The sequence below is a fragment of the Baudoinia panamericana genome (genome assembly GCF_000338955.1).
Source record: "Baudoinia panamericana UAMH 10762 unplaced genomic scaffold BAUCOscaffold_4, whole genome shotgun sequence".
In the NCBI taxonomy this organism is placed as follows: Eukaryota; Fungi; Ascomycota; class Dothideomycetes; order Mycosphaerellales; family Teratosphaeriaceae; genus Baudoinia; species Baudoinia panamericana.
In genome coordinates this window covers 248,354-272,492 of record NW_006911260.1, presented here as the reverse complement: position 1 = coordinate 272,492, position 24,139 = coordinate 248,354, and the positions used below count along the sequence as shown (strand labels likewise).

General features: G+C 55.1%; 8 protein-coding genes across 8 annotated transcripts; 4 read left to right on the top strand and 4 right to left on the bottom strand.

Moving 5' to 3' along the window:
- Positions 1-2,100: 2,100 nt before the first annotated feature.
- BAUCODRAFT_31863 (uncharacterized protein) lies at positions 2,101-4,419 on the bottom strand. The gene is made up of 3 exons (XM_007676165.1): positions 2,517-4,419; positions 2,256-2,462; positions 2,101-2,195 (listed from the first exon to the last, which is right to left on the bottom strand). The coding sequence occupies exons 1-2, from the start codon at positions 4,164-4,166 to the stop codon at positions 2,436-2,438; spliced, it is 1,677 nt and encodes a 558-aa protein (XP_007674355.1). The 5' UTR covers positions 4,167-4,419; the 3' UTR covers positions 2,101-2,195; positions 2,256-2,435.
- BAUCODRAFT_406230 (uncharacterized protein) lies at positions 4,404-7,928 on the top strand. The gene is made up of 4 exons (XM_007676579.1): positions 4,404-4,714; positions 4,768-4,915; positions 4,963-7,253; positions 7,309-7,928. The coding sequence occupies exons 1-4, from the start codon at positions 4,640-4,642 to the stop codon at positions 7,660-7,662; spliced, it is 2,868 nt and encodes a 955-aa protein (XP_007674769.1). The 5' UTR covers positions 4,404-4,639; the 3' UTR covers positions 7,663-7,928.
- A 1,171-nt stretch (positions 7,929-9,099) lies between these two features.
- On the top strand, positions 9,100-12,204 carry BAUCODRAFT_67567 (uncharacterized protein; the record flags this gene model as incomplete). The annotated part of the gene is made up of 1 exon (XM_007676497.1): positions 9,100-12,204. A coding segment is annotated over one exon (3,105 nt), but the record flags the coding sequence as incomplete, so codon positions are not given.
- Positions 12,205-14,286: 2,082 nt separating this feature from the next.
- BAUCODRAFT_120782 (uncharacterized protein) lies at positions 14,287-15,778 on the top strand (the record flags this gene model as incomplete). The annotated part of the gene is made up of 4 exons (XM_007676578.1): positions 14,287-14,824; positions 14,882-14,958; positions 15,012-15,310; positions 15,361-15,778. 4 exons carry the CDS (start codon positions 14,287-14,289, stop codon positions 15,776-15,778), a joined length of 1,332 nt encoding a protein of 443 aa, XP_007674768.1.
- Positions 15,779-16,032: 254 nt separating this feature from the next.
- BAUCODRAFT_66893 (uncharacterized protein) lies at positions 16,033-16,887 on the bottom strand (the record flags this gene model as incomplete). The annotated part of the gene is made up of 2 exons (XM_007676443.1): positions 16,033-16,596; positions 16,654-16,887. 2 exons carry the CDS (start codon positions 16,885-16,887, stop codon positions 16,033-16,035), a joined length of 798 nt encoding a protein of 265 aa, XP_007674633.1.
- Positions 16,888-17,015: 128 nt separating this feature from the next.
- Positions 17,016-19,615, bottom strand: BAUCODRAFT_31860 (uncharacterized protein). The gene has a single exon (XM_007676164.1). The coding sequence runs from the start codon at positions 19,400-19,402 to the stop codon at positions 17,165-17,167; it is 2,238 nt and encodes a 745-aa protein (XP_007674354.1). The 5' UTR covers positions 19,403-19,615; the 3' UTR covers positions 17,016-17,164.
- A 4-nt stretch (positions 19,616-19,619) lies between these two features.
- On the top strand, positions 19,620-20,186 carry BAUCODRAFT_67090 (uncharacterized protein; the record flags this gene model as incomplete). The annotated part of the gene is made up of 2 exons (XM_007676456.1): positions 19,620-19,650; positions 19,702-20,186. The coding sequence occupies 2 exons, from the start codon at positions 19,620-19,622 to the stop codon at positions 20,184-20,186; spliced, it is 516 nt and encodes a 171-aa protein (XP_007674646.1).
- A 526-nt stretch (positions 20,187-20,712) lies between these two features.
- Positions 20,713-23,992, bottom strand: BAUCODRAFT_22737 (uncharacterized protein; the record flags this gene model as incomplete). Its single annotated transcript, XM_007676098.1, has 8 exons — positions 20,713-22,030; positions 22,083-22,174; positions 22,361-22,465; positions 22,497-22,646; positions 22,710-22,920; positions 22,984-23,081; positions 23,148-23,841; positions 23,901-23,992. The coding sequence occupies 8 exons, from the start codon at positions 23,990-23,992 to the stop codon at positions 20,713-20,715; spliced, it is 2,760 nt and encodes a 919-aa protein (XP_007674288.1).
- Positions 23,993-24,139: the final 147 nt, after the last annotated feature.

Here is a 24,139-nt window from a genome sequence, read left to right as displayed (position 1 = left end):
CATCACCGACGTCGTGAAGAAGGCTGATAAACCTTCACGAGAGGTGGAATTAGATCAGGCAAAGCAGCCTGATACTGTAGCCGCGACTACCATAAACCCGCGGTCTGGGCTTCGAAAGTGGTTCAACTTTGCGTCTCGCAGCCAAACGAACCTGAAAGAAGGTGACCGAATGACCGCACTCCCAAAGCCGTCTGGCCCAAAGGCACCGGACTATGTCGCCTTTATACTCGCCTACCGTCAGCGCTCCTGGACAATGACACCTGCATCTGTGCCACGCTCCTTACTCAAGCAGCTACGCCACGCCAAACACGAGAGTTCCAACTCCGCTCAGTCGATTCTCGGCAGTACGCTGCGTGTCTACGACAAACTCGACGGGATGTGTCTCCGCATGCTGGAGGGCTGGCTCGCTCGGCAGCGTGCAGAGGGTCACCTGATCTGGGGCCTTTGTTATGCATGCACTTGGTTTAGCGGTGCCAAAGATTCGCTTGCGAAGCGTGGACTGAAGGGTCTGGTGTCGATGGAGGCCGGGCTCGCGAAGATCGATATCGAACAGGAGGCCATGAATAACTTTCTTGTGGTGTTCAGGCTACTAGATGTGCTTGATCGTAGCACTGGAGGTAACAACGGTAGTGACGGTGGTAGTGGATGGGATCCTGGTCCACCACCGGCAGCACCAGGAACTCCGCCTAGCACAATATCTGGGTCTTTCGGTAGAAGGCCGGGGCGGCCTTCGCGTTCGCCTCCATCGTCTGACGGTTACTCCCGGCCTGGTGGAAGACGTGACCGTTCACCGGCTCGAACGCCATCCTCGCCACCTTCGCCACATATACCACCGCCGCCGCCGCCGCGGGCATTGTGGGATGCAGATGACCCTTATGACACTCGCTGGCATCGCGACGGCTATGACTACGAAAAAATTAGTAAACGTTCGCCACGCGGCTGGGTTTGGTACGAGGACGGACGCGAGCACGGTGATAACAGTAATCGGAAACGTTATGAGGATGCGCACTACAGCGACGGTTCAGTGGCTTCAAAGCGATCCATTGATGTGGAGTACCGGAGGTACCGTCCAGCCTCACCGGCGCATAAGCGCGAGGTCACTGTGAGACGATATGATGCAGCCACCAACAGCAGCCATTCTCGGGAGCGGCGAGTGTACGATGACTACCACGAGTCTAGGTATGATCGGGAACGGACATCTGCACGTCCAGGACGCGGGGAGGAACTGATCTTCCGCAGAGAACCACCTGAGCGTATTGTGGAACGAGAGGTCATCCGTAGACGCTCTTCACGGTCACCTATAGAGCGCAACGAGAGAGGGGAAAGAGATATTGTCTGGCGACGTAATCCACGAGACGACTTCAATCCAAGGCAGAGGCCAAGGGTTTACGACATAGCACCTTCGCCTCCGCCTCCGCCTCCAGGGCGGACAGATAAGCGATCTGACTTTCTTCGGGAAGATTACTCCTATTTCCCTCCGCCACCGCGCGACCGTACAGAGGTCTCCATTGTTCGGCGTGAGAGATCGCCAGCAGCGAGAGAAGAAATCATTATTCGTGAACGCGATCGAGAACGGGACCGAGGACCTAGGCAAGGCCGAGAAAGAGAAGAGATCATCATTCGTCGACGAAGTCGCAGTCGAAGCCGCAGTCGCAGTCGCCGTCGAAGCCGCAGCCGAAGTACGGAAAGGGAGCGGGCACCTCGTTCACCGCCAAGTCAAACTAGCACAGCCGACTCGAATGAAAGGATAGTGAAAGCGCGGCAGGCTTCGACCAACGTCATCACGAAAGAGCGTGTGAGGGATGAAGACCTGGTGCCGGTTTCGCGCAGCAGAGTGGACGGCGATAGTGCAGTATCGAACATCCTTCGGGGCATAGATGGCGAGGTCGTCGAAGGGAAAGAGCTTGTTGTCTATCGTCGAGGCGGGATGGCGGGCGCGGTAAGCAGTCATTCTCACATCAGAAATGACTATATGATGGTGCTAATCGATTCGAGCAGCCACCGCCACGCGCCAACTCTGGCGATCTCATGGACGATCCGAAGAACCAATCGATCTTCCAAAGGTATCAGCAGCAGTATACCCTGCACCCTGAGCATCCAGCCAAGTCAAGCGAACAGCCGGCAGATGGGAACTCGCAGCCGCTCAGCCAGGTAAGCTGCCGACCCTCCAATGCTCTCCAAAGCCGGATTGCAGACTGATGTTCTGTTAGCCCAGTCGCACCGCCACAACCGTGGAAGACGTCGCAGCAGCTCACGAGGATACACGACAAGTCGCTGGCGCCGAACATGTCGCCTCAGCTTCGAATGTTCTTGGCGTAGATAGCCAGCAGCGGGTGTTCCAGGAGCCGGAGTCGGATCAGGAGTTCTTTCCGACCTCGACAGAGGCCTACGACATGTTCTGACGCTAAGCAGGGTATAGCAACAACATGTGAGGGTCAGCCGGTGCCTGGCAGGTCAAACACCTAGTCTCTTTGTCAGTACGGATGCGGGTGGCTTAGGCTTGTGCGCGAGAGTACCTTCCCGGGGTTCATGATCCAATACGGGTCCACTGATGCTTTCAGCTTGCGCATCACGTCAATCGTATCGACACCCAATTCTTGCAAAAGCGAGCCCTTCTTGCCAAGGCCAATACCATGTTCGCCAGTACATGTCCCTTCCATCTCAAGCGCTCTATCTACCATTCGGTGTACGCAATCCTCTACTTTCTTCCGCTCCTCAGGGTTGTTCCGGTCATACATTATGCTCGTGTGAAAGTTGCCGTCGCCGACATGACCAAGCGCGCTTGCAAACAATCCAAGGTCGTCGAGTTCTTTCTTAGAAATCTCTACAATATCGGCCAGCCGTGACAGTGGGACTGCGGCATCAGTGCTCCATACTTCATCACCTTCTCGCCGCAGAGCCATCATTGACCACAGAGCTTCCTTACGAGCAGACCACAGCGCCTTCTGCTCCTCGGCGTTGGCGGCAAACTGAAACTCACCACCTCCTTGCTGCTTCGCGAGATCTTTGACCTGTTGGATGTGCTCTTGCACTGCAGCTGGAGTACCAGAGAACTTGAAGAACAGAGTGGGCACCTCCTTCCACGTACGCTTGGTGCCGCCTGCCTTATTGACGACCCCCATTTGCACATCATCCATGATCTCTATGGCTGCGATCGGGATGCCGGAACGCACTACTGACATCGCCGTCGCCGCTGCTGCGCGGAAGGTCGGGAAGTCTGCGACGGCTACTGAAGTGTGTTGAGGAACGACGGCCAGCTTAAGCGTGATCTCGGTCACGAGGCCAAGGGTACCCTCGGATCCAACAAATAGCCCGGTGAGGTTATAGCCCGCTGCGCTTTTCCTAGGCCGTCGCTTCGTTTTGATTACGGTCCCATCCGCGAGCACTACAGTAAGATTGACGACCCAATCCCGCATAGTGCCGTACCGTACGGCATTCGTGCCAGAGCAAGACGTCCCGACCATACCGCCTATCATAGCACTTGGTCCGGGATCGACTGGGAAGAACAGACCAGAGTCCTTGATCTGGTCGTTCAAGCTCATCCAGCCAACGGCAGGCTGCAGTGTAACATCCATGTCATCAGGTCTCAATTCCAGGATCTTGTCCATAAAGCAAAAGTCCACGCTTACGCCACCAAAAGGCGCGGAGAAGTTAGCTTCTAAGGACGAACCGCCTGAGTACGGTATCACTGGGATCTTGTGCTGATAGCAGACTTTGGCTATTTGACTGACCTCTTCGGTCGACTTCGGGTACGCTACAGCGACTGGCAATGTCTCGATGTTGATACTGCTCCACTCGCTGTAGCCATGCTTGCGGAGATCCTCGTCGTCAATGGAGATGGCATCCTCACCGAATTCATCGCGGAGCTCAACAATCGCTTTTTCTAATTCAAGCTTGGAGGCATACGACGGCTTAGGGAGTGGTTTGGGATTTCGGGCAGTGTGCGATGAGAAATCGCTTACGCCGTAAAGGTAGGTCAGTGTGCCAGTAAATGCTGTAATGAGGAGGACACGACCAGTTGTCCAGAAGTGCGAAGCGGGCAATGAGGATGTCGTAGGAGGTATATTCGTCTGCCAACGCCTATTATATCTGACATGCTTGACGCGTAATGCTCGTGTCGTGTGCAAGAGCTCATTGGCTAGGCTTGACATCCGTCTTCGCTCCATGGTCGACTCGAGAGGAAGGCTGAAGAGCTTCAACTGTCCAGTGAATAGTGGACAGTCTAGCGGTCTCAAGTTGTATCCTGCTACTTACTCTACCATAAATCATCAGCCCGGCATAAGGTGGCGATGTCGCCCTGGGTGAAGGCGCGCACCCCTCCCCTCATCATGCGGAAGACTGCCGCGGCTCAGCGAAGAGCGCGGAGAGTCGACACTTCAACGGCATCACTGTTCGGCTGCTGCTGCAGCAATCCCGACGATGACGCCTCATCCATCTGTCTTCGTAGTCCGCAACACTGTGCGGACTATTTGCCGTAATGATGGTTCACGGACGAGGAGCGATTGCCATGGCGACGCCCGTCGAGCAGCCACGCGTAAAGTGCGTGCATCGATGCGCCTGCTTCTCCTCACCTAGGGGAAGCGTATGCGTCGTATCAAGCCATCAACACTATTTTCCGTTAAAGTTTTGAGGAACAGCCATGTTGGGGGGCGCAAGTGCTCTAATAAATGAGCTAGACCAGGTCGTGAACAGCCGCTATCCGAAAGAGCTAAAGGTTCGCTCTGGACACGATTCAGCGAAAGATATGCAAGTACTGACGCCTAGTAGACGCTATTCAATGTCTGTGTGCGATGCTCGGACGCCGAGATCGCACAAAGTGTACTCTTACGCGCCTGTCAAGTTGACCGCTTGGCGGTATGCTTGCTTGAGGGTCTGCGACAGTGGCCGTATGTGCTACACATCCTAGCTCGCTTCGGTACGTACTCTGCAGTGACAACACTTCCATACTCTGACGACCACTAGCGTACCAAACGCCCTTTCGGGATGCGCTGCTTCGGTGTGATCCGAACATACTGCACCACCTCTTAGTGCACGCGACAGCAACCAACAATGTCCGGTCAAGGCACGCGGCAGCAGCTGTCGCCATACTGTCAAATGCCGTTCCAGAGCGATACGCTCTTCCAGCTGAGTGTCAGGTATTCTTCGTACGTCTCGTTGAAGCAGCTGCCCATGAACCAACGGTCCACAATATGGAGCCCGTGTACGCTGTCCTGAAAGGAACCTCCTCCTTGCTCGTCGCCCTTCTGCCCAAGCACACATTGACCTTAGTTGAGTCACGGCTCGACGACATCCTGCGAAGCGCCCATAACCACGGCGACCGCGATGCGGAAAGCCACTTGCTCACACTCTATTGCTTGGCTATTATGGGAACCATCATGTTGGCCGTGGACGACCAACAAGCTTTGCACAGTAGTTTCTACGAGACGCAAGATCTGCTTTCTGGAACGCCAGCCGGATCGGCGCCGTGGCAGGCCCATGGAATGCGCAACTTCTTCTCGGTATCTGACAAAGCGCGCAGAACTGTTCACCTTGTGGTCCTTCAGGCCATGTGGGCCTGCCAAACGCATCAAGAATCTGCAATGGACCGGTTAACTGTCCTCCGTCTTGCGAATGTGATTCTAAACTTCATCCCGCAGGATACGAAGGACGCCTGGTGCTCCAACAATGGCCCGATTGTGCAGAAGTTGCAGCAGAAAGCGCTATCCTGTAGGTCGGATAATGTGTTACAAACCGAGGCCTTTGGGTTTATATGCTCACTCTGCAAACCCGTCTTCTTACAGACATCGTGTATGGAGAGCATTAGGCATACCATCTCCTCACCAGACCAGCTGCGCGGAACGACCTTCAGCAAAGGCAGTGCTCTGGAGCACTGCTTGGACGCTGTGATGGACGGAGGAACCGCGAACCTGTTGGTACGCAATCTTGTGCAGATCTTATGCTCCTCCAATGCCATTACCCTTGTGGAAACCGGTACAACCTTCTCAAGCATACTGCAATGGCTCTCGTCCTTGCCGACGATCATGCTGTCACTCGTCACCATCATCGACGGTCCGCTTCGACATACCTTTCAAGAACTGGCATGTAGCGTTGTATCGCCGCATACTCTTTCCGGTCATGCCCCGGATGGACTTGCTTGCGCGTCTCTGTGGCGGTCGATACGTAGTCAGATTCTCCACGAGCTCAGCAGACTACTGCTCAGATGTGCACTCAGCGCCTCGGAGACAGAGACGATCATCCAACCTCAATTCGGTGAAATGCTCTTACGTATCCATGCGGCTACGGCGTCGACTGAGCCTTGTGCACACACCGTGCCTTCACCCTCGATGTGTCTACCCACTTGTTCTGTGGTGGAAGGAGTGGTTGCGCCAAATGAAGAGCATACAGAGTGGCGGCAAGTTTTGCAAAGCCATCTGGCGGACGGAGCTCAGGCCCAACATGATGCATTGAGCAGATTGTTCGCCCAAGCATGTTTCGATCTTGAAGCGCGCTGTGAGGACGTTGAGCGGCCCTTGCAGGACGAACGTCGTACTCGCCGAGAATTACAGCACCAATATGATCATCTGCAGGAAGCATACAATGACCTCGACGCACAGAGCATGAGCTGCAAGGTGCAGTGCGAGGCTCTCGAAGTGGAGATGGCGGCGTGTTCATGCCAGCTTGCTGGGGCGAACGAGAGAGTTGAAGAGCTGCAGCAGAGTGTGGATCATCTGGGAGACAGTTTGCGGCATGCTCGCGAAAACGCAGAGCGCACCACCATCAATGCGACGAGCAAAAAGGTGGCATCTGACCTAGCGCATGCGACTGTGCTTGCTAAATGCGAAGCGGATCTTGAGGACACGAGAGAAGCCTGTGCTGATGCGGAAGGTAGACTGCAGAAGGCATCTGTTGATGTGGCCCACATGCAAAGTCGGCTTGAGAACACCGAGGCAGAGCGGGCCTCGCTGATGGATCAACTTGATCGGCTCCAAAGGGGGCTGGAGGACAAGTGTGCAGAAGTGCATGCGCTGAGTGCCGCTGCTGATGAGAACACGTCGCAAAAGATCTCACTGGAAGAGAAATTACACTCCGCTAATGTTGCGCTCGAGCGTGAGAAAGAGGCCCACGAAGATCACGTTCAGCAGGTCAAGGCGCATATGCGTCAGAATGCGGATGCTGCTAACGCAGCGCACAACGAAGCTCTAGACCGCATGGCATCGCAACATGGCGAAGAAGCCGCAGATCTACAACGCAGATTTGCGGATGCTGAACAACAGGTAGGTCGCCAGCAGCAACATTGCGATTTCAGTGCTGACACAGTCATCTTCCCAGATCAAACGCTTGCGACGTGAGTGCAAGCAAAAGGACGAGCAAATCACAGACGCTGACGCCATGCGCTCAAAACTATTTGCTGCGCTTGGCGGACCCCAACACCAAGCAAGTCTGCCATATCGACCTCGGTCTACACGGGTGTCGGGCACGCAGCAAAGCCATTTGGAAGGTTCGCCATCGATGCTTGTGGACTCGCAGAGCCAAGCGTTCGATGGGCGGGCATCTTTTGCCTCCAATGCTTCATCGGGCAAATCGAGAAACGGACCGACGCCGAAGCGAGCGAAGCCTCGCAAGACAATCGCAGTGCCGTCACCTGCAGAGTCGCGACTCAGCATCGCGACTCGCGCATCTTGAGCAAGCATAGCGGCACGGAGCCGTGGCACACGTTGGCCGTTAGGCCAGCTTGACGCGAACAGTTCGCCGCTTAGCGGGAATCCGAAGACGCCACGGAAAGGCGACATGCAGATGAACCGCGGTGAATATGATGACCCTACGTGGGACGAGACTGAAATTCCATTAGGCTCGGCTGAACCTGGCACGATGGACTTGGCTGCCATGCTTGATGCGGACACCCAGGGCTAATATAAAGCCGCGGGGCATGAGAGCAAACGGCACGAGTAGGATACCTGCATGGTGCCTGCATTTGCTTGTCACAGCTTCGCAGCTGCTGCGCACTCCTGCTTGTTCACAAAGAGACTTGCAAGGCTCCTCTCGTTACGATACGTCCTGCGCAAGCGTGGGTTGTTGCCCCAACGCCATCATTGAAGGCTCATAGCGAGGCGTAGCAGTCGGTATGTGTTACTTGTCCCTCACGTGCTTCACTTCCTGCATTTTTACTTCGTGCATGCATCAACGGCACGTGACAACGCGGCAAAGCGTGCTGCGACTGCCTATTGTGGCTGTATCCGCTTCCTGTTTCCTCTTCTGTTTGCAAACGGCGCGTTTGTTACATCTTCTACTGCACAACACTTCTTGAGAATTCAGCTATTCACGGCATGTCACCACCACTAATCTAAAGCACGCGAAATGAGCAAGATCTTATATCCGTGTACTTGGTGCACATCGTCCGTCGCTACTACCGATTGAACGCCTCGGTGCCGAAGTCCGGGTCCTCGAATTTGAGACATGGGGAGACTCACCAACAATGTCGAGCTGTCGCCAGCGTATATGCCATCAGGCTCGCCTTCACGGAAGGGTTCGCGGAGCAAGACAGCGAAATCAAACTTCGATAGCTTATTACAGGCCAGTGTCCTGAAACAGACTGTTGGGAGCGAACGTTCGGCCAGCCGCTCACTGGAGAAGGCAATAGTGCGGAAGAGTTCACCGACTCCGACTCGGACACGCTCAAGACATTCGCCATCTTCACTAATGCGTGAGGGACCGGCGACCATAAAGGCGGCTCAAGATCCTCAACCCAGACGTGTGGATGCACCGGTCAACGGGTGGCCGTACCTCAAGGTCAAGGTCATCAGGATCCCAAGCGAATGGACTACGTGGGATGCGTTTGAGGCTCTCAGCAAATTTGGCAGCATTTCGGACATCCATCTCCGGATGCGGCACGGGAACGCCTATGTCACGTATCATCCGCCACCTACGAACGTGGACTTCATTCAACAGGGAGCCACTGTCGAGTTTGGTGGCTCGAGATACACACTTCGCTTCGAGAGGCAGCCCGCACCGGAGCCTGTCGAGCTGCCAGCGAGGCCAACGCAGAAGAGGCGAATTATGCCCGAGTCAATTATGCTCCAAGCCCTCTCTTTCGGCGTCGGCGTGATGGAGACGGACAGGCAGATGACGGTCTTGTTCCCAGGATCAGCTACCGGCATACTTCCGGCCGAGATCCACGCAAGCGCAAAGTTCAAGAAGTTAGACATCACCTTCGACAAAGACGTGCCTCCAACCTCCAGCGACAACAATCGAAGCAACACATCTCGCACGTTCAAGTTGTCGATCGACCTTAGTCAGATCCGCGGCGTACGCAGGCTCACCACCACTGATCAGCAGATTGCGGTGGTGGTTGACATTCAGATGCCGCCGATAGTGTATCGCAAAGCCTGGCAAGTGCGAGACACGCACAATGCAAAGGTGCCATCCTGGAATGAGTCTCAGAGCTGGTTGCGTCAGACAAGCATCGACAACGATTCGCGCGCAGGCGAAGCTCCAACACAGCTACGAAGGCGAAGCGTCATAGTCGACGTCGCTCGGTGGCTGACTTACAGACTCGAGTTCAGCAAAGAACATACTGAATCAAGTAGTTTTCGCAATCTCATTGATTTGCTGGTCTCGACCAACGTGGCCATTACCGATGATCAAGGCTTGCGATTCAGCTTCGCAACCGCAGAAGGATTGTGGAAGTGGGCACCGGACTCGCCTGAACTACAAGTCACCATGCACAACATTGTAGAGATTCTCACGTTCGATGTACGCTATCAGTTCGAGGCATGCCTAAGCCAGGGTATTTTCCATGAGTGCAACATCCGAACCGAGTTTCTCAAGAAGCTGGCAGACCTTGAACCTGCCAGAGCCACCAAGCTGCTGGAGAAAGCTTTAGATGGACGGAGACGCTTTTTTGAACCAATAGATGTCTTTCGCCTGCTTAATGAGGTCAGCACTATTGAGAAGAAACGCCCGTCGTACTGTGCCAAGATCCGGGCTGCGGTAATCACTCCAACAAGCCTGATCATCTCAACGCCGGTGGTAGAAACCACCAACCGCATCATCAGGAAGTATGAACATATCGTCGACCACTTCCTCAGAGTTAAATTCACGGACGAGAGGTACAAAGGCAAAGTTATGAACAATTCGGACAATAATCAAGACGAGATCTTCACCCGTGTCAAGCGCACACTGCAGAACGGCATACAGATTGCCGGTAGGCACTACGATTTTCTCGCTTTCGGTAACTCGCAGTTTCGGGAGAATGGCGCCTACTTCTTCGCATCGACCCCTGACCTATCCGCGGCTGATATACGAGTAGCGATGGGTACTTTTACGCACATTACCACAGTAGCCAAGTACGCTTCAAGGCTTGGCCAGTGCTTCTCGACCACCAGAGGCCTGTCATACAGGGTTCGGGTCGATGCGCTCGCGGACATTACGCGCAATGGCTACACATTCACAGATGGTGTTGGCAAGGTCTCACCATTCATAGCACAGATGGTCGCGCAAACTTTCGGCTTCCCAAATGCCTTTGTTGACTATCCGTCCGTTATTCAGTTCCGGCTTGGTGGCTACAAAGGCGTGCTTGCGGTCGACCCAACGCTCACCGGCAAGGACAACATGGTGATCCAGACACGGCCGAGCCAGATGAAGTTCCCCGCGGTGTATCACGGCTTAGAGATATGCCGTTTGTCACAGTTTACAGCAGCGTATCTGAACCAGCAGATTATTTTGGTACTCAGCGCGCGAGGTGTCGAGGACAAGGTGTTCGTGGTCAAGGTGCAGCAAGCGCTCAAAGATTTGCAGGATGCCATGATCGACGAGGACAAGGCGAAGGACCAACTCTGCAAGAAGATTGACTACAATCACACCACCCTTGTGCTTGCGCAGATGATTGACGATGGCTTTATGGCGGTTCGAGATCCGTTCATGATGTCCTGCATGAGACTGTGGCGCTCGTGGATGGTGAAGTACCTCAAGGAGAAGGCTCGAATCTTCGTTGACGAGGGCGCCTTCGTTCTTGGCTGCACTGATGAGACGACTACGTTGAGGGGTGATTTTAATGCGGACAATCATACGGTTGACCTCACGGACGCTACGCCGCTGCCTGAGATCTTTCTTCAGATACCCGACGTTGCGAAGAAAGGAAGCTATGTGGCAGTAAAGGGTGTTTGCTTGCTGGCGCGGAACCCTTCGCTGCATCCGGGTGATATAAGAGTCGTGCGCGCCATCGACGTGCCCGCCCTGCACCATCTCAAAAACTGTGTCGTGCTTCCGCAGACTGGAGATCGTGATCTGGCCAATATGTGCTCCGGCGGCGACCTTGACGGAGACGACTTCCTTGTGATCTGGGACAAGCAGCTGATTCCACCGGAGTGGTACCATTCCCCAATGGACTACCAGGCACCAGAGCCTGTGAAAGCTGAGCTACCGATCACTGTAGATGCTATCACCTCTTTCTTTGTGACGTACATGAAGCACAACAACGTCGGTATCATAGCTTGCGCGCACAGATACACCGCAGACGACGGGTTCAGTGAGGGTGTCAAGGACTTCAAGTGTCTGCAGCTTGCGCAGCTCCACTCCATGGCCGTGGATTATATGAAGACCGGAGTCCCAGCAGTGATGCCAAATGAACTGCGAGTCAGAAAGTATCCTCATTGGGCTGAGCGCCCTGGAAAGTCATCTTACCACTCCAGGAGAGTGCTCGGCCAGCTCTACGACGCGGTGCAGCGTATCGACTTGCAGCCGGCCTGGGACTTGCCTTTCGACGAGCGCATCCTCAGCGCGTACCAGCTCGACGCTGTTCTGCTTCAGGCTGCATCAGAGGTTAAGGTACGCTACGACGAAGCTGTCCAACGCATTATGGCTCAGTACGGTGTTGAGAATGAGTTTGAGATCTGGACGACCTTCGTCCGTTCTCACAATCAAGACGAGAATGATTACAAGTTCACGGAGAAACTTGGCGAGACCGTGACGACGCTCAAGCAGTACTACCAAGAGACGTGCTACGAGAAGGCTGGAACAAGCGCACAGGAGCGTGATTGGACAAAGATCGCTCCCTTCATTGCAGCCATGTACACTATTACCGCCAAGGAGGTGTCATCAGCCTTTGAGGAGTCGCAAAAGACGGTGCTGAGGGCTGGCCAATACGTGCCACGGTCTTCCTCGACCGTCGCGAATATGCCTTTCATGTCCTTTCCGTGGATCTTTGCGCACGAGCTTGGCTTCATTGCGAAGGGTCAATCACCAGGCTCTGGGCGAAACGGACCATATACCACGTTGACGAAAAACAAGCCAGTGAACAAGACCCCCAAGTCGGACCTGTTCGCTGAGCCACTGGAGCGGCTACAGGACATCATCACGACGGAGGGTATCATACATGAAGGCGACCTGATAGACGTTCATCATGTTGACGAGGGCAGCGACGCTGGAACGGTACATAAGATTGACAGTCTGAACACTTCCGGCTCCAATGACGATCGCAAGGCCGGTCAAACGGATCATATCGACGATGCAACCGAAGACGGCGGCGGTGCGCAAGGCTTGGCCAACCAACCTCCGGCATTGGCAGTCAACATGGTGCATGCGCCACAGATGCCATCACCACCTTCAACAGAAAAAGGTGGGTGCGGGAACATTGCTCTGCGTAGCGAGGCCTTAGAGCACATCGGCGATGGAGACGAGTCTGAAGACGAGGAGGACGCGGACGAGGTCCAAGTCGGAGTCGCGGGGACGTCAACACTCTCAGCACTTGACAGGCTGAATGCGATGCTTGGCATGTAGGAATTAGTACTGCCCAGTCCGCAAGCCTCGGCCGGGCAGGGTGCTGATCGCCGAGCCTTCGTAGAGGAGATTACGATGAATTGCACTAGGTGGCGGGTTGCGACTTGTAGTCGGAGCGTAGAGAGCAACAAAGCCCCCGTAGCTGAGATCTACAACGGTCCAATCACGCTATTAAGTGTAAGGTTTTCGCTGTTACGCAACCATACACCTAATAGCAATGAAAATGAGTGAAGGTTTGGTCCAACCATGCCTCCTTCAACCCCAGCGGAACAAGACTTCCGGTTAGGTAGGTCCGGCCTGATAGACGCCTCGGCCCGACAACTCTTCTTGCTGCTGCACCCCTGGGCATGATCCTTGTCTGCTCACGTGCTTTGGACATCTGGGCGTTGCAAGCACAGCAAGCACCGCCGAGCTGGGCATCAATAACGTCCCGTGTCTCGGATGAGTGCAATGCTATGCTCTTCATCAATGCGATCCTGCAGGTGATCCGATTTGCTAGTAGGCTCAGGGGCACGGTTAGCTCGGTCTCTAGCCAGTATTTTCTACTCATTGGGCAGGAGTATCAAGTGCCCTACGGTAATTGGTTCGCATGATCGACGCTCCAGAGAAGAACATTGTCTCCGCGCGAAGATGAGGCCAGCGGTCAGGGGCACTTACTTTGGCTATGCAGGACGCCGTTGCAGCCACCCTTGGGGATCACCACACCTTCCCCAGATCGTACGTGCATCGTAACCAACCAGGTGTCTAATCATGCAGCGAAGACGTTCAGCAAACCGTCGTGGAAGCTTAAACGGTTCATAACGCACGAGGCCACGTGAGCGTGAACCACATCAACTCTGCGTATCCGTTCAGCATCAAGCAATCTCTCTTCGTACTGCCTCTCTGATCACTTTTATCACCATACCATGCATGTAAGCAGTGCCAAGACTCGCCCAGGGGCCCATGCGGCAAAGCATTGCGCTTGCCGTTCCTGGAATGGTCGCAATGTGTCTAGGGATAGGGACAGATGAGAGCCTCGGACCGCTAGGGTAACCTGCTCATATACCCTGTCCGTCGCTACACATGCCCTCTCCGCGCGGCTGTGTAGAAGTCCAATGCATGTGCTTCGGTTCAGTACCCGCCGCGAAGCTGGCTTTTGGCAAGCTCCGCTAACCCACGAACGCGAGCATCGCGACTGCCGTGTCGTCTGTGCATCCAGCCAACTTTGTTAGGTCCAGACGACCCTGCGCTCACACGACCTGATCTGACCACACACCTTAAGCCCGCTCCAACCTATTCACCCTCCTTTGATGCGATTTGCGACAACCAAATATTCATTCTCGTACAAGTGCCAAACGATGTGAAAGCGTGCTTCATTGCAACTCCCTTTCACTTCCTCCAACCGCAACTGTGTGCTCGTGCGTGCAAACATAAAGCTCTTCGTCCCGCCAACACCGCACTCGTATACGCTAAGTCACCGTCCAAGGAGAGCATGGTAGAGGTAGACCTGCCACCATCGACCATCTGAGGGTTTAGGCAGCACGCAGCACAGAGATGTACGCGCCATACGAGCCCGAAATTCTTGTTGATGGTCAGGCCTACTTCCCATCGCCCTACAGCCTCGACCCGCTCCCGGAGGTTCTTCGCCATGGCCTGGTGGCAGTCGGGTTGATGGCCTTGATCTCGGTCGCTTCCACCTTAGTTCTGCTCTGCTTTATTGGCTACCGCTTTCTCACCTGGCGTCTGCACTATCGCACTTTCCTCGGTTACAACCAGTACGTTGTCCTCGTACTCAACCTTCTTCTGGCGGATATACAGCAGTCTTCAGGCTTCCTCATCAGCTTCCACTGGATTAGCAGAGGCAGCATTCTCGCGCCGTCTCCGGCCTGCTTCGCTCAGGGATGGCTGATCCACTCGGGAGATGTCGCCAGCGGACTTTTTGTGCTGGCGATAGCCCTGCATACCTTCTGGACTGCGGTGTATGGAAGGCGCATCAGCAATCGAGTGTTTGCGTCTTGCATTGTCGCGCTGTGGGCATTCTCGTTTCTCCTCGCAGGCACTGGTGTTGGCATCCACGGCGATAAGTACTTCGGTATGAAAAAAGGGTTTCAAATTCGTCTTATTGCACGTCGGCTGACCATGACCACAGTGAGGGCGGGCGCTTGGTGCTGGATCTCTTCGGCGTACGAGAACGATCGTCTGCTGTTCCACTACCTCTGGATTTTCGTAAGCTTGCCGCTCTCGGCCTGCGAACCTTCTCTGGCTAATCCTTGTCACAGATCATCGAATTCGGGACTATCATTATATATGTTGTGACGTTCTACGAGCTGCGCAAGAAGACAACGATGCTGTTTAATGGTCAGCATCCGGGTGGCGACGCGCCGAATCGAACGACCATTGAAGCGGTGAACCGCATCACCACACTCATGACGGTATATCCGTGCGTCTATGTTCTCTTGACCCTGCCGTTATCCGCGGGCAGGATGTGGTCCATGGCGCATGATGGACGTGCTACGAGTAGCGTCTTTGCTTGCATCGCGGGCTCACTGATCACCAGTAGTGGATGGGTGGATAGTCTGTGAGTATTCGCTGCCACTCTGCACGGTTCTACGCTGATTGTGTTGCCAGCCTCTACACACTGACCCGAAAGCGTCTCCTAAAGGACACGATGCCAGGACAAAGCTCGTCACGGCGAAACGGAGACGGTAGCGACGCCTGGGAAGCCACCGAGCTCGGCACCAAAGGCATCACCCATACTCGGACCGTTACCGTGGAAGGCGGACAGATCATGGACTACACGCCGGAGCCACAGGAAAGCGATGATAGCTCGCCGCCACGCCCGCGTCATCTCTCAGACAGCGGCCTGCCGCTCGCTATGGATCGCCCGCCGAGTCCAAACGGTAGTGTTGACCCCATCCTAACCGGCCGAGGTCGCATCGGAAGGAATAAGACCGAGATTACCGTAGGCACGCACGAGATGTATCCCGACGACCACGAGACACAGAGAATAGCGGAGCTGCCCGTCTATATTGCACGACCTGACTAGTGCAAGCGTCAATGATATCGGGCCCACAATCGGCGTTATGGACTGGAAAAGTACGTCCTTGAGCGGTGCCAACCGTGTATCAGTATCTGGCTTAATCGGCGCGATCGCCACATCGTCGGATGCCGCATGGCTGGACGAGTGTACCATGACTGTACAGCAATGTATGACTGCTAGTATCTTATATCCGGCAAATCGATATGTAGCATACAGCGTAGCCGCTTCGAATGTACCAACGATTGCCGTTCGAACGTGCCTCAGAAGGTCGCAGAACCTCGCTCAAAAACTTTGACGTTCCCATCCCGTTGAACAAGATACAACGCCTCCATCTCCTTGCCAGCAAGCGTTCCCTCCGCAGCCCCATAGACACCGCCTCCCATAGTGACGCGCAACACACCACTCACATCTCGCGCGGCACCCGTGTCTAGCTCCCGCACACTTATAACGTAACCAGCTTGGTGCGCCTGCTGGACGGCGAAAGCTGCAGTCTCGGCCTCGATGGGTGTTGGGACTTTCTCGGCGTGCTCTGAGGCGGCTTCCAGTAAGGGGAGGTCGGCTGATAGTACCACCGCTGTGGCGTGGACGAGAGTGCGCAGTTTGAGCAGCACTTGGCTCAGTGTTAGTGCGGTGGTTTGGCCAAGGGCTAGCAGGGTGTCTGGATTCTCGAGGATGAGCGTTACTTTGCGCGTTCCTTGCTTCGCTGTGGTAATTGCCGTACGTAGAGTGCTTTCGATGGTGTCCAGAACCGTCCCGTTATCGTTGCAGAGGAAGTCGACAATCGTAAGCCGTTTGCTTTCGACAGATTTTGCCACATCGGTACCCTGGACGGTGTAAGTGATAGTCCTATATAAAGGATATGTTGGCTGATGATATCTCACTGCCGCTCTTCGGAGCTCTTGCTTCCACCATGAAGCATCTCTTAGCCAGCTCGCTAAGACTACCGCTGTCTCGCCACCTTCATCGTCCGTATAGTCCAGCAATGAACTCACGAATCGTGCAGTGAGCCATGTTGCACTACAGCCCAGTGTACTGGTCAAGACTATAAGGCTTGCCTCGGGTGGCAACCGGAGATACGGTTCAAGTTGGTGAGGTATTCGGTTACGCGAAGTCATTGGTACAAATTCTCACGCATATGCGTGCTCATGGCGGGGTGACTTTGAATTGTTGCGGAAACAAAGGGTTTAGCTGGATATACATAGGAGCGGCGAAGTGGAGACTTAACAGGACGTACGCGTAAAGTCTTCACCAAGATCACTCAGTTTCGAGAACTTAAGTCTACGCTAGAACGCTATCCAGCTACGAAGTGCTGCATCCGTAAAGTCGTGTTACATATAGGTCATCCAACACCGCGCTAATCAAGCCAACCTGAAACGACCATATACCGACTCCTCAAGTAGCAGCCACAGCCCGAAGCGTACTGCCAAACCCTCCCTCGCCCACAGACTCCTGTGGCCGACCGCGCGCCGTGCGCATCATCGGCGGCGGCGTAAGGACAGGAAGTATGTCAACAGACGTGACCTTGTCTCCAGCTTCCGACTCGTCATCCTCGGTCGTTGTCCCTGTCAGGGGTGCCTCGTCGGCGGAGGGGACTGGTGACTCGAGAACCGTCTCCGCTTGTCTAGTGGCTGACTCTTCTTTAGTAGTGGTCTGCTTAGATAAGGGTGCATTACCCGCGCGTAACGGTGATGGTTGTGGCGTCCTGTCCGCATCGCCCAGTTGAGTTGGGGCAACAGAGGCTGTGGTGTCGTTCGCTAGTATTGAAGGTTCGGTAACGTCCCGCTTTATCGCCACGGAGGCCAACACTGCATCTTCTTCCCTCACCACCTTCTCCGGACCAGCCCGCACGTCGGAAGCTTCAGCGACCTCCGGCGTGAGCAACGGCGGCGGACTCAGAGCGTCGCCGTCCCGCTCATAGAACAACATGAACACGCCACCCTGATCCAGGACATCCTCCTCCGTCACCGCCGACACATCTTCATCGCTGAGACGCCACCATCGTTCCTTCTGTGCTTGCGAAGAAATAGGATCCGGATCTGCGATCTCATCGTCGTCCTGCTGCTGTCGGAGCGGATGTCGGCGGTAACAGATGTAATGCCCGTTCTCATGCCGTCCATAATGCGTCACGACGGCCTTCAATCGATACACATACCGCCCTTCCTCTCCTGCTCCGTCCGCCAATGACAGCGTCTGCAAAGAACGTAAATCCTGCAAAGCTTGCCGGGCGTCTCCGTCAGACAAGTTACCAAGCACCCACTGACCCAAATCTAAGATAAGGGGATATCGCACAGCCGCGTGATTCTTCCGCTGCATGCCCGTCAATTCATCGAACACGCTGCGATTGACATGCACGACTAATGACTGCGGCGCGCGACCAATGACCGCTTGACGGGTCTTGGTGCTGGAGACGTGCGCTCGCTTAGGGATCTGGCAAGTCTCGTTGAGGGTTTTGTCGGAGAAGTCGTCTTTCTCAAGGGCGTCGTGGATGGCTTGGAGACGCTGCGCGGCGAGAGTGCGCAGTTCGGGTGGTAGGGAGATGGTGTTGTTGTCAGGCTGGTCATGGGTGTCGTCCTCCAGCTGATCTGTGGCTGGTGGCGGCAGCATCTGCTTCAGCTGGGCTTGTGCTCGCAGGAGCGTGCACTTCGCACAGTCGACATCGCTGATCTCCTCCAACTTGATGTACTCGTCAAGGCAGTCTTGCAAGTCGTATGATGTGTTTGAGCCCAGCGGAACGGTCAGACAGTTAAAGGGGGTCATTGACAGGCCTTCCGAGAATCTGCATCGAGTGCAGACCACCCTCTGGGCCAACAGGCCCTCTACTGGGTTCTTCATGAGCGTCTTGTTTGACACTGCCGACCCATCCTGGCTATGGTACTTGTCGTGCTGCTTCTCGGCATCGTCAAGGATCATCTCTAGCCCAGGCTTTGCCTTCTCCGTCGACGCCTTCTTTCCGGCGTCCTTGTCAAGCTCGTCCATGATCTTCGAGAAGTACTCCTGTGCATCCTGTTGCTGCCAGCTGCTCATGCTCTTTAGCTTCGCCGGAGTCCACAGCTGCTTGCCGTTATTGCTTGCGTCGTTGAGCTTGCGAACCGTAGCCAACAGGCTGCCACTCGTACTGTCCGCATCCTTCTCGGCCTGCGCAGAACGTCCAAGATACTCGGGCAGGGAGTTCAGAGAGGCGAGACCCTGCAAAACGCTGTTCTGATAGCACGAGTTGTCCCAATTGCCCAGACCTGGTGGCGCATCCGTCGTCTCCATGCCTGTAGCACTCGCCACAGTCGTCGTAAGACTCCTCATGATACCTTCACCGCCTGAGAGCTTGTGAGTGAGCGCACCAGTGCCCATCCCCAATATCCTTCGCAATGCTTCACTCTTGGCCGCATGAGTCTGCGACAGCATGTTGTTCGCTTGTAGTTCCTGCCTTTTCGCCGGATCCAGGACGAGGCGAGAAGGCGCTAGAAACACGATGGCATTCCAAAGCAGTTCTTGTGGTCCCAGGATGGGATAGTCCAGGTAGACCAGCAGTTGGTGGAAGGCGTAGGTTGCCAGGAGAAGGTAGACAATGTATGTTGTAGCAGACGGTCGGGTCTCGGTCAACTGCAGGCTCTCCAGTCGCACTCTGCCGTCCATGATCGGTGGTGGGTGGGATCTACCATGAAGGTTAGTGATGGTGGCGCGAATGTTTGACAAGATTAACTTGAAGGGCAGATGTTGAAGGTTTAGGTAAGCCGACCTGGCCGTTCCGTGGCTTATGCAGGGCACCCGCTAGTGGAGTGCTAGCTCGTGCGCGTCTAGATATTCTCAATGCGGAAGTTACAGAATTTCTACTCGGATTGTGGGTAACACTATGGCCAAGACTCCGAAAGTGAAGAAGCGCGGTATGTACCAAATCCCGCCATACTAGGAACGTTGGCTGACATACATTCCAGAAGTCTCCTTCCGCTCTCGCGCGGCTCGACGAGGCATATCCCCGCCTCCAAAGGACCTCGCGGTCAAAGCGCCGGTCAAAGAGACTGACTACAAGCCATGGCTCCACAACACACAAACAGGCGGTATCAGCAAGAAGACGAAGGTGAAGCAGCTTAGCCGCGGACAGAAGCTGCGACAGCAACGTGCGTTGGAGAAAGCGGACGCGACCGTCAATAAACTGGAGCGCAAAGTGGCGGACAGCAAAGCGCGGAGTAAGAAGATTCAGGCACGGGCGAAGGATTGGAACGAGCTTAATGGAAGGCCGGCAGCGAAGGGGGACGGGAAGGTTCAGAAGATGGACGTTGACGCAGTAGAGGGCGGTGTTGCGGAACAGGAGTCGGAGGAATCGAAGTTGACGGGTCTGCGGCAGCCTTTGCCGTCAACAGCGCTAGTCCAGGCTGAAGAACCTGAGAAGATGGTGGAGGAGGTCGATGAAGTTACATGAGCTGCGATGCGGAAAGGCAGCAAAGTCACCTGGCAATGTCCATCACCCATGCCATGAGCAGGCGTCAAACTGCCAGCTACCGCATTGATTGGAAGATCATACTCGCCATGATTGCAGTATCGCACACCTGGCGGGCTATGCAACAGGTGCCAGGGCAACGACAGCATCTTGACACGTTTGACCAAAGTCTGGACTTGAGGAGGCAAAGCTCGCACTACACCATGTGTGCCAGGATGCCGTCTGCGAGCCAGAGCAGACTCAAAGTACCAAGGGGCTCTGACCCTTGCGGCGATAGGGTGTCATGAGCGCAAGGAATACGCCTGGCGACCCGTGGGCAATGTAGCAAGGACTTGGCGCATCGGTGAGCCAAGGGAGCAATCGGGGAAGAGTGAGCGCCCCCACCATTTGTGCTTCCGATTATAGTGTTGCATTCTGCCTTCGCGTAACGGAGGCGCAACATATTGATCGTATGTGGTACACACTACCGGTGAGAACACGCCAAAATCCTTCCACAACACCCAACCTCTCAACCCTGCACCGGCCCAAGCCTCTCCTCCCACTCCCCCTTGAGCTCCTCCATCTGCCTCCAACATTCCCTCCCCTCCACCTCAAACCGCTCCCTCCCCTCCCCCGTGGTCTCTACTCTCCTCGCATACCGCCCCGTCTTGCCACTCAAACTCCCCCTCGGCACCTTCCCCACCACCCCACAAAAACCCCACCCCTCCACCTCCGTCCGCGCAACCCACTCGTTCCCACGAATATCGGTGGCACAACCCCACTTCCCTTTCCCATCGCGCACCTCGAAGTCGTCTAGTTGCTCCGACGGCGCCAGCGCGGTGAAGACGGCGGAGATGGCGCCTTTGTAGGGGTCGGCTGGGTGCCAGGGCGAGCCGAGCCAGCGTGCCATATAGAAGGATGCTAGGACGAGGAAGTCGAGGATCCAGTAGAGGTTTTGGATGTTGGTGAAGATGACGCCGGGGTGGACGACGTACATTTTGGGGCGTGCTTGTTCCGCTTCGGGTTTGGCAAGTTGGTCTTGGTGGGGGTGTTCTTGCGGCTTTGGCGTTGCGGACAAGAATTTGGAGACGTAAGGTTTCGAGGAGGCGAGCTCGGAGTTGAGGACTAGGAGGTCGGTGAGGCGCTTGGAGCTTTCGTATGACATGGTTGCTTTCAGGCCTTGGATGTCGTCGATGTTGAAGGTGTCTGAAACGGCGGAGATGGATGAGATCCAGACTATCCTCGTTTGCGGAGTGAAGAGCGGAGTCAGATAGTGCGTCAGCATGTAGTGGCCGAAGACGTTGGACAGGAAGACCTTCCCAAGCTTTGGCTCTTCTTCACTGTATGTTGCTGTGGCTGCCTTTTCCGACGCCGGCCTCCCGTTGCCTTGCAGCGTTCCCAGGTTCTGTCGTTTCGCCAGTTGCCCAACATCGCTGATCATGAACTCCGGGTACGTCGTAGTCTGTAAAGGTGCAGTGAGGAAGCCCCATATCGCCTTCGGGTAATTGAGGCCTGACCATCCTGCCACGCCTGCATTCCACACCACTACGTCCAGCGTCTGCCCTCTTCCTAAGAGCTCTTCAGCCAGCGCCTTCACGGTCTGGAGGATGGAAAGGTCCACCGTTACCCCTTCCACCTTCACCCGCCCTTCCAACAGCTGACCGACCCCGGCCGTCTTAACATTGGCATTGCGTATCGTTTTCTGCACATGTGCCTGCAGCCGGCGATTCGTGTCTTGGCCTTTGCGTTCGTCTCTCGTGCTGTATAGGATGTGAAGGGTCTGAGAATATGGGCGGATGAGGAGGAATTCATCGATCATGCGGCAGCAGATGGCAAAGCCTAGCCCGCTGGATGCATGTCAGCGCCAGCTCTCTTCTACCGCGGTTCGTTCAATCGTACCTGTTCGCACCTGTGACGAGTGCTGTGAAGGTGGTTTGCTGAGGTGGAACCATGGTCGACTGTTGGATTATGTGAATCTGCTTAGGCGAGATCTACGATGGCCGCACAGAATGTTGTAGGATGCATCGTACGACTCTGATGATGTAGAAGGACCTCCCGTCTATGTGTTAGTCGTGAGGACATGATAGTTGTGAAGAACGGCTTGGAACTATCTGTGTCTAACATAACTGCTTGATCTGCCTCACTATGCAGAAAAGTGGTCCAGTGTGGCCACATACGGTAACTTTAACGCAGCCATACAAGCGCGCAGAGGGTTGCATTGACCTCTTCCCCTTTCTCGTTTCCTCCTTCTTGTTCCACCGAACGTCCGACAAGGGGTTTTGCTAAAGCACACACGCGTTACGAGTCAGTCACTGCTTTGGAGTAAGCTGCTCGACCCGAAAGCGCTTGCTCGAGCAAGGATGGTGCATGCCCGTACCACCCTCCCTGAGCAACATCCTGATCAGGCAGACCCTCACACCAGCCAATGACAATTTGCTGCTTTTCCGCAGCTATATGTGACCGCTTCGCTCGTCACCATTCAAGCATTGCCACAGCGGCGATACTGAAAGCCAGCATTACACCCACCGGCCCCCGGTCCATGACAGCATCGTTCCGCAGAGGTGTGCCTGAGTTTTGCGCGGTAGGAGCAGAAGTTGTCAAGATGGTCGAGGTGGCGAAGCTGGAAGACCCAGACGACACCGACACCGAAATCGCTGCGCCTGAGGACGACGCGGATTCCGACGCAGCGACGCTCGCTGTTGATTGCGAGGACACTGCCACCGGGACAGGAATCATTCTGTAGCGTATCATCAGCACACTGTACTAATCGAAAACCCTAAATTCTTTTGGTGGAACGTACGTAGTTGTGCCAGCTGCTGTGACCGTCATTGATGAGAGCGTAATCGGGCCACTCTGCGTGACAACTGGGACAGGTACTGTCTCAGTGTGGCTCGTGCCCTAGACCATGGGTTAGCCTTGACGTTGCTGTTGTCAATGTCCGGTCGGACGCCGTGCTAGGCTTACCGTAACCGCGAGACTTGAGAGGGAGAGCGCTATGCTTGATGAGAAAATGGAGGGAGCGCTGTACGGCACGGAACTGAGCAGATATGATGTGCTTGAGATTAGCACTGCTGGTGCAGTATACGCTGCGGATGAAGTGGGCAAGACCGGGCCAACGCTTGTCGATGGAGTCGTGATCGGCGAAGGCGTAGCAGTTGTTGATGGAACGACAGGTGTTGAGACGGCCGGCATCGAAGCCGAGGATGAGACGGATAGCGTAGTCGGTGTGGTGGGCGAGATCGATGTGGTGGGTGTGATCGGTGTAGCAGGCGTGGTTAACGCAATAGGTGTGGTCGATGCAATGGGAGTGGTCACCGCAATGGGCGTGGTCGATGCAAAGGGCGTGGTCGATGCAAAGGGCGTGATCGATGTAGTAGATCCCGAAGGCATGGGAATGGTTGACACAACCAACGGCGTGGTAGGAGATGGAACGATGACGTTAGCTGATGAGGTTCGGCAGGCTGGCGAAACTGTAGATGTCGCTGAGATCACCGTTGAGCAGCCGGCTTGAGGCTGCCCGTCGATGTACTCACATACTGCCGAGACGGTAGATGTAGTTGCGGATATGGATAGAGGTGTGGTCATAGTGGTGGATGAAGTGCAGCCGGCTTGAGGCTGGCCGTCAATATATTCGCAAATTACACCAGCGGTGGCCGAGCTAAACAAAGCGTAGTGTAAGTGACCTCCTTATTAGTGGACAGGATTGCAGACACTGACGCTGCAGTCGGTTGGCCATCGTTTTGAACGCCCGCTGTCTGTGCGAATGCACCACTGAGTAGCAGTAGACAAGCGGCTACTATGCGTGCCATAGCGATGCGATACCGGTGTCGCTTGCAGGCTGCAGTCGCGAAATGTGGGTTGTTTTATGTTGCCGTGGCGAACGTGATATTCAAGAATCTCTGAGACCAAGAAGAAACAATAAGAGATCGAAGGCTTCAGGTTCAGGAGAGATGGCT

What these genes read in the sequence shown, in the direction of transcription:
- BAUCODRAFT_31863 (XM_007676165.1), bottom strand. Translation starts at nt 4,166, where the DNA reads ATGGAGCGAAGACGGATGTCAAGCCTAGCCAATGAGCTCTTGCACACG. An exon ending in GGATCATGAACCCCGGGAAG is followed by an intron (nt 2,463 to 2,516) that starts GTACTCTCGCGC and finishes CAAAGAGACTAG; the next exon opens with GTGTTTGACCTGCCAGGCAC.
- BAUCODRAFT_406230 (XM_007676579.1), top strand. Translation starts at nt 4,640, where the DNA reads ATGTTGGGGGGCGCAAGTGCTCTAATAAATGAGCTAGACCAGGTCGTG. An exon ending in GCTATCCGAAAGAGCTAAAG is followed by an intron (nt 4,715 to 4,767) that starts GTTCGCTCTGGA and finishes GACGCCTAGTAG; the next exon opens with ACGCTATTCAATGTCTGTGT. An exon ending in TTGCGGATGCTGAACAACAG is followed by an intron (nt 7,254 to 7,308) that starts GTAGGTCGCCAG and finishes TCATCTTCCCAG; the next exon opens with ATCAAACGCTTGCGACGTGA.
- BAUCODRAFT_31860 (XM_007676164.1), bottom strand. Translation starts at nt 19,402, where the DNA reads ATGGACGGCAGAGTGCGACTGGAGAGCCTGCAGTTGACCGAGACCCGA.